The sequence below is a fragment of the Triticum dicoccoides genome, chromosome 6B (assembly GCF_002162155.2).
Source record: "Triticum dicoccoides isolate Atlit2015 ecotype Zavitan chromosome 6B, WEW_v2.0, whole genome shotgun sequence".
NCBI classification, from domain to species: Eukaryota; Viridiplantae; Streptophyta; class Magnoliopsida; order Poales; family Poaceae; genus Triticum; species Triticum dicoccoides.
In genome coordinates, this window is record NC_041391.1 from 705,345,157 (window position 1) to 705,352,447 (window position 7,291).

Here is a 7,291-nt window from a genome sequence, read left to right on the forward strand (position 1 = left end):
TCAGCCCGAGTCCGATGGTTACCCCAGCAAAGATCCGCCAAGGAGAGTAGGTAAAACCGGCCGCAGCGCCGGAGTACGTCGAAACCCTAGGCGGCGCCGTAGGGGAAAGAAAACTTCGAGACTGATGATTGTGTTTTGATCACGTGCAAGTGCGCTCACCAACTGGATGTCGCGTGCGTGTAAATGGACCGGCTCAGTTGGGCTCCCATTTGCTTCTTTCGCACAGCCCAAATAAAAAGCAGAGAATCAAACAGACCGAGCACCTCCAGTTGAGGGGAAAAAAATTTCCATGGCGTCCGACGACCTCTTCGAAGGCCTGCCTCCGCCTGCGGCGCCCGCCGGCGAAGACCGTGCGGCCTCCCCCGCGCCGCCTCCTCCTCCGCCGGCTCCGACGGTGCCGAGGCGTTCCGCGCTGAAGAGCTCCCTCAAGCGGGACAAGCCCTCCCCCTCCTCGGCCGCCACCTCCTCCTCCTCACCCGCCGCCGCCGCTCCCGCCGATGTCGCCGCCGAAGGCCGCGGTGAGCGCTCTTCTCCGCCGACCCCTCTCCTTTACAACTAATTGCTGCTGCTTGGGAGCTGGAAGCACCGCTAGCGTGGTGGGATTTCAGATGGAGGTGGAGCTCGTGTTGATGTGGATTTTAGCGCCGATTTGTTCCTTGTGTCGTAGGGTTACAGAAGTAGACCTAGGAACAGATATAATTCTTGACCATAGGGATTACTATGTGGTTGTAGGCTTGTAGCTTGTTTTGCGAGGATAATGACCGTAGGGATTAGTGACTGCACCAGCTAGAACCGCCTGTTCTGACAGTGGAAGCAAACGTGAAATGCGCCACACGCTGACATATATAAGATGCTCAGTTAGTTCAGCCACAACAAAGTAATGAATCTGAACCTGCTTTTAGATGAATTATTATAGAGGCCCGGATCTGGATGTCTTTTAAGCTTGATTCACCATTTTTTAGCTTTACCTCCAGGACTAGCTACCATCTTGAAGTAACTCACTGAAGACTAAAGGCATACTGGTAAAATTAATGCCATTGTTCACTGGATTTTTCTGCTCATTGTGTGCTACTACTCCCTCCGTCCCAAAATTCTTGTCTTAAATTTGTCTAAATACGGATGTATCAAGTCACGTTTTAGTATTAGGTACATCCATATCAAGACAAATCTGAGACAAGAATTTTGGGACGGAGGGAGTAGATCTATCTAATAAATGTTCGTTTACTAGACCTACCTAGTCAAATTTATGCCATATGCCAAGTACAGACATTGTTCACTTTGGTGCCAAGCCCGCCGCCACCGCGGCCAACGCCGACGGCAGCGGTAGCGGGAGACGCCGAGATCGGTGGCTTGGCGGTGCTAGGGCTGGGACCCCTGGCCTCGCCCTGGGGAGCAACGCAAGAAGCAGTACGCGAGCGGCCTTAGCAGGTCTGTGTTAAGTCTATCCCAAACAGTCAGCTAGCACACACGCAGCTGCATTGGAAGAAGGCATATAACTTCTATCATATCACACTGGAGAAAGCACATTGGCAAGGTGACTACATCATACTACGTACATCCATCACAATGGAAAAAGAAAAAGTACAAGTATGCGTGTCAAAGACTGACGACTGCTATCACACTCGGCACTCGGGGCTGTTTATTAATCACAACAGGTGCAGCACATGCATGGACACTTTGAGGAAGAGTACATTAGGTAAATAAAAGTGAGAATGATAAACACACGGATTTAAACAAGCAGCTAAGAAATGACGCAACGGAAGAGCGCACCCTGAGGCAAATGAAACGGACTTGAATCTGCAATTTTCCACAAGCACCAACTCTTTTAGGCTATGGAAATCTCTATAGAGCTCAGAGGAACGAGAATATGGGGCACTTGAGGGTGCCCTGGTGCTTGTGCTCCTCCATCTTGCTGTTGTCCTTCCTCCGCTGCTCTTCCTTCTTCACCTTTCTGTCCCATCCCTCCTCCTTCTTCGGGATCTTCCAACCAATGATACCTCTCAACCCAAGTCTCCATCCCCATGAAGGACCACATGACCCAGATCCAGGTACCGAATAGACCACCTTCACCGAGTCCCCTGGCGTGCAGGTAGCCTCTGCATCTGCTAGTAGAATAGCATAGCAACTCCACCCATACTCTAACGATCACATACCATCTCTCCTTCTCGTCTAGCGCCATCAGTGCCTCAACGAGTTTGCATGCATCGTGAATCGGGGTATCTTCTGTTTGCCTTGCCTTGAGAATTTCTCGTGCGAGGATTTCTTCTTTGTCAAGCGATACCTCGCTATCCTTCAAGAGCAGCTCGATATCCTCAATGGCAAGGTAGAAGAAAGCTGATCTGGCACCAGGAATCAGCATCTCAGGATGAATGGAAAATAGGTACATCATGTAGTCGGATATGTCCTTGCTCATCCGTTGTTCTCCTTGTGGTGATGTGTTGAGGGAGTAGACGCAGAGGTCGGTAGCAATGTGCCACACAAGGACGCTCTCGTCGAACCGCATGCTGATGCTCCATCCTATCCGTTCCATCAGACCGTGGCGACTTAGGATCCACTGTCCTCTGAAATTATTGAATCTCTTATATCTAGCAACATCGCCCCGGATGTACTCTGTCCACCCATATTTCGTATATGAGAAAACTGCCCATATAATGTTGTTCCATGAATCTACCTCCTGAATGCAGGCATGTTTGCTGACGAGCTCCCTTAGAAAACTGAAGGTGGCAAGTTTCATCAAAATGGTGGGTTTCTTCTTGTGAGTACAGTAGGACAATAGGTTGTACTGGGGAACCATCCTCCATCCACCAGCAATTTGCTCCATGCATTTTGGGCGGGTCAGATGGCAAAATAAGAAGTTAAAGAATATCAACCATGGAAAGAACTGCTGCACAGCTGCGCAACAGAAGACGATGTATGTCACCCAGATGTCGTTCACACTGTAACCATCCTTGTGGCTCCTGGCAAGGAGCACCACTGAGGCCAAAGAAAGGGATGGTAGCAGATATTGACGCAATATACCGTTAAGAGGACTGTTGGCTGCTCTCAATCCGCTATACATGGCTGAGTGTTTGGTGCCGATGTAATTGTTTATGGTGATGAGTCCACCCGAGGAATCAAGCTTGATGAAATGTTGCAGCTCCCTTAGCCGAGCAGAGTATGGCGCAATGACGTCGACAAAATAATTGGTGTGACCCATTGCTGATCCCAGGTTTACCAAAACGTCTTTATCATCAGCTGTCTCCGTCTGCGTTGCCAGCAGCACAGACTTGCTTGCTTCTTCAACAAACTTGTGGAGTGATTCTCTTTCTTGTCGTTCCCTCCAGCCAACCTTCTTTGCTTCTTCAAATTCATACATTGCGGTAGTACACCATGTCCACAATGAAGCTACAATTCCTCCTTTTCTTGGCTGGGGGAGAGAGCTGTCTGCCTTGAGGGTATTGAAGCTAGCTCCCCTCATGCGCCATGGCTTCAGGGCGAATCTGACAATGCCAACTATGAACTGCAAAACCGCCGCCGCCAGCAATTTCCCCCCGCCCGACCACCACTTGCAGAAGACATACAAGGCGATCGTTACCTGAGTCATTAGTGTGAGGACATGCCGACGCCATAGCTCGTTGTCTTCGAGGCTGTAGGCAGTCACTCTGGACTGGCCGCTGAGGTGGATGAGTAGGATGGGTGCCCATATGACCTCCAGACCGCTGCTCCGCCCATCCACCGCCAGCTTCTTCTGGCGACTGAAGAGGGTGGCGAGGGCGTAGATGGACAGGGCATCGCCTCCTACGTACGCCAACCATAGGAACGCTCTTAGCTTGGGCTTGCGACGCAGCCTTTCAGCGTATGCGAGGAACATATGCATGAAGAGGCTGCCTAGGACGAGGAAGCGCAGCTGCCACTCCTCCCACCATTGCATAGCACTTGAGACATCCATCTCGATCGATGATGTGTGTCTCTCTCACTTTCTTGCTTTCTCTCTTGCTTGGAAGCGGAATGGGGCTCCCTCTTTCAGATGGCTAGATGTGTGCACACAAAAAAGTGAGATGTGGAATCATTCCAGACTCGCCCGTTGGTCCTATAGGAGTATTGTTTTGAATCTGAGCACAGCTTAGTGCCGGGCTGGACTAGCTATTTCCCTTGACGACCTTGACTAGCTAGCTTGTGCATCAAGCGATGCCCTCCAACGTTTTTCCCCCCGAAGGATATTAACTCCAATTGATGCCCTAGCAGTTAATTTACTGCTATGCTCTCAACCACGACCAGCTAGCTAGCTAGAGATGATTCTACCTCTTGCCCTTGCTTTGGAGTAACTGATATAGTAGATCGACTATCTTTTCAAGAGAGCCGATGGGCTTACACATTCACAAGCTTGTCTCTCCAGGCACGGAAGGGTCAGATCTACATCAGTTGCCCATATGAACCAATGATAGAAAACTCATCTTGCCCAGGGAGTATATTTGATTGAAGTCAAGTCACCTTGCCTGGTCATATATTAAGCCAAGTCATTGCTCCCCGCAAAAAAAAAGCCAGGTCATTGCAAGTTAAGAAAAGACAATGTCTACAGGTCACTGAAAGAACGGAAATCTTATGGAATGAACGTTCCCATATATTTTCCCAGCGCGACACACGGAGCACCGTTAGATTTTGCTGCCTGCTGCACATATGCATGGCTGTGATGGTTGCATCTCATGTCAGCATAACCAGGTGAAATCTCCCATGCAGCGTCACGTTATTCAGACGTCACACTGTAGTACATGGCAACACATATAGTATACATACTACTCAAGCTGTCCATCATGTTCGTCACATCGTCATTAGTGCTAATAAATGATCAACATGTCTCTGTTGATTAGAAAAATATAGCAGATGCATGTGTCAACTAGAATTAGAATTTCAAGACCGCGTCTTTAGCGCAAAATGTCAATGCATTCGTTTGGTTGATGGCAGCTGCTTGTGATGATCTAGACCGTCCAAGTGGGTGCTCGGTCTTGGGTCCTTTTTTTGGAATATTAATTGTCTTACTTGCAAGAATGGAGTACTCATCTTGCCCAACGCAAACCATTCATGAATCGCTTGCTGTTCTGCAGCGCTGGTTACCGTTGGTGGCAACAAGCAACGCCAAATCAGCTGCCTCGTCTACTCTGAAGTTCATCGCCAAGGAATTGGCTAAAGAGGGTGGAATTTCTTGTTACATGCATGTGTGCTCGTCTGAGTGCAATTCTGAACTCAGTGCCTTCTACCTTCTGTGTTTACGATTGTTACATTTGGGGGCTACCCATGTGAGACAGAACCTATTCTTTGTAGCTGTCATGGTTGCTGATGGCTCTGCCCTCTTCTCTGATTTCCGTATGTGCAGCAAGTTCCTATCCAGCAGGTTCCTGTTAGTGGGCAAGTGCAGTGAAGAAACTTGTCCAGAGAATGATCTGACAACACACACGGCAGTGGTTGCCGATTGCAACGTTGAGCTCATATTCCGTTAGTATCTGACAATCGACGACAACGTCGGTTTTATGTTGCCCTCCTCGGATGATCTACATGCCTTTCAGGGCAGCTGTGGTGGCAATTCGGGACGATTCGATGGCGATGAGGCATGGCATAAGGATATCGTGTGCAGTAGCAGCGGCGGTGGTGCGCACTAGAGGCTGAGCGGTGGCCATCGGACATGGCTGGCATCTGGGGCAGACTTGTATGAGATCTCATTTTTAGGTGAGATCGTGAGACCAACCACAAAAAGGTCATATTTAGACATTTCGAAAAAAAAAATCTGAAATTACTTGACAACATTCATGTGGGGTATGTCAACAGCTCTGAAAAATCAGCTCAAACTCGATGTACATTCAGAGATTCAAAAAAGACAAATTCGAATGTGAATAGTAGCAGTTTTGGGTGAATAGCACTTTGACACTATTCACATCTGATTTTGTCTCTTTTTTTTGTTTCTATTAATTTAAGTTAAATCAGGAGTTGAAACTTTTTGAGGTCGTACATCAAGCATTGATGCATGTCTACAAAAAAATTGAGAATGTTTGAACATGTATTTGTTTTTTGAAAAAAAATGATCTCACCTAATATGAGATATCATGTTCATACTACATACTCAAGTTGTTCATCATGTTCGCCACTTCGTCATTAGTGCTAATTAATCATCAAGCAGATATGTCAGCTTGAGTTGGGATCTCAAGACCGCGTCTTCATCGCTAAACGCCAATGCATTCGCTGGGCGTACTCATCTTGCCCAACACAAACCATTCATGAATCGCTTGCTGTTCTGCAGCGGTGGTTACCGTTGGTGGCAACGAAGCAACGGCAATCAGCTGCCTCGTCTACTCTGAAGCTGGTCGCCAAGGAATTGGCTAAAGAGGGTGGAGTTTTTGGTTACATGTATGTGTGCTCGTCTGAGTGCAATTCTGAACTCAGTGCCTTCTACATCCTGTGTTTACGTTGTTACATCTGGGGGCTGCCCATGTGAGACGGAACCTATTCTTTGTACTTGTCATGGTTGCTGATGGCTCTCCCCTCTTCTCTGTTCTCTGAATGCGCAGCAGGTTCCTATCCAGGAGGGTAGAAGACACCTCGTTCCTGTTAGTGAGCGAGTGCAGTGAAGAAACTTGTGCAGAGAATGATCTGACAACACACACGGCAGTGGTAGCAGATTGCAACCTTGAGCTCATATTCAATTGGTACCTGGACAACATTATCAAATATCCTCGACGATACTCCTGAAGCCTCTCGCTTCAGAGTTCTGACTCTAAGCCTGCAAGCAGCAAGTCATTTCAGACGATCGAACATTATTCATCATGTTAATCATTGAAGATCCATGGCCCAGTTAGGTCCCGGACATGCAAAGAAAGGAGGAGAAATCAGGCCTCAGCTTTAGGATAATGTGCTTCGGTGCATGGGCTAGTTACAACTTACAATCATGGACCAAGGCTGTCCTTGGCTTTGAGCTCTCTTGCCATGCATCCTGGTTTGATTCTCTCATCTGGATCATGTACTTCATTAAGAAAAACGTTTAGAAGATACAGCTCTCGCAATAGGAAACACTGTGCTGATCATATCATTTTGTGTAGACCAAACCTTTAGAGATTGAGGACCACCACTGTGACTGAACCAATTGTGCAGAGGACTGGTTAAAAAGGGCTTAAGTCCTTCCCTTTTTAGGAGTTAAACCACACCAAGCCAACTCTCAAAAGGTTTATCTGCTCAAATTAATAGGAAAAACATGGGCCGCCTCTCAAATTTGAGCCACCGAAACGCTTTCTCAACAAAACATTCCCCACCCCACACGCAGCCGCCT

At 47.9% G+C, this 7,291-nt stretch overlaps 1 protein-coding gene across 1 annotated transcript; it reads left to right on the top strand.

Moving 5' to 3' along the window:
- Positions 1-269: 269 nt before the first annotated feature.
- On the top strand, positions 270-5,865 carry LOC119325776 (sulfated surface glycoprotein 185-like). Its single transcript, XM_037599502.1, has 2 exons — positions 270-518; positions 5,082-5,865. The coding sequence occupies exons 1-2, from the start codon at positions 290-292 to the stop codon at positions 5,162-5,164; spliced, it is 312 nt and encodes a 103-aa protein (XP_037455399.1). The 5' UTR covers positions 270-289; the 3' UTR covers positions 5,165-5,865.
- Positions 5,866-7,291: the final 1,426 nt, after the last annotated feature.

Coding starts and splice junctions, on each gene's coding strand:
- LOC119325776 (XM_037599502.1), top strand. CDS start 290: ATGGCGTCCGACGACCTCTTCGAAGGCCTGCCTCCGCCTGCGGCGCCC. Junction 519..5,081: donor TGTCGCCGCCGAAGGCCGCG/GTGAGCGCTCTT, acceptor GCTGTTCTGCAG/CGCTGGTTACCGTTGGTGGC.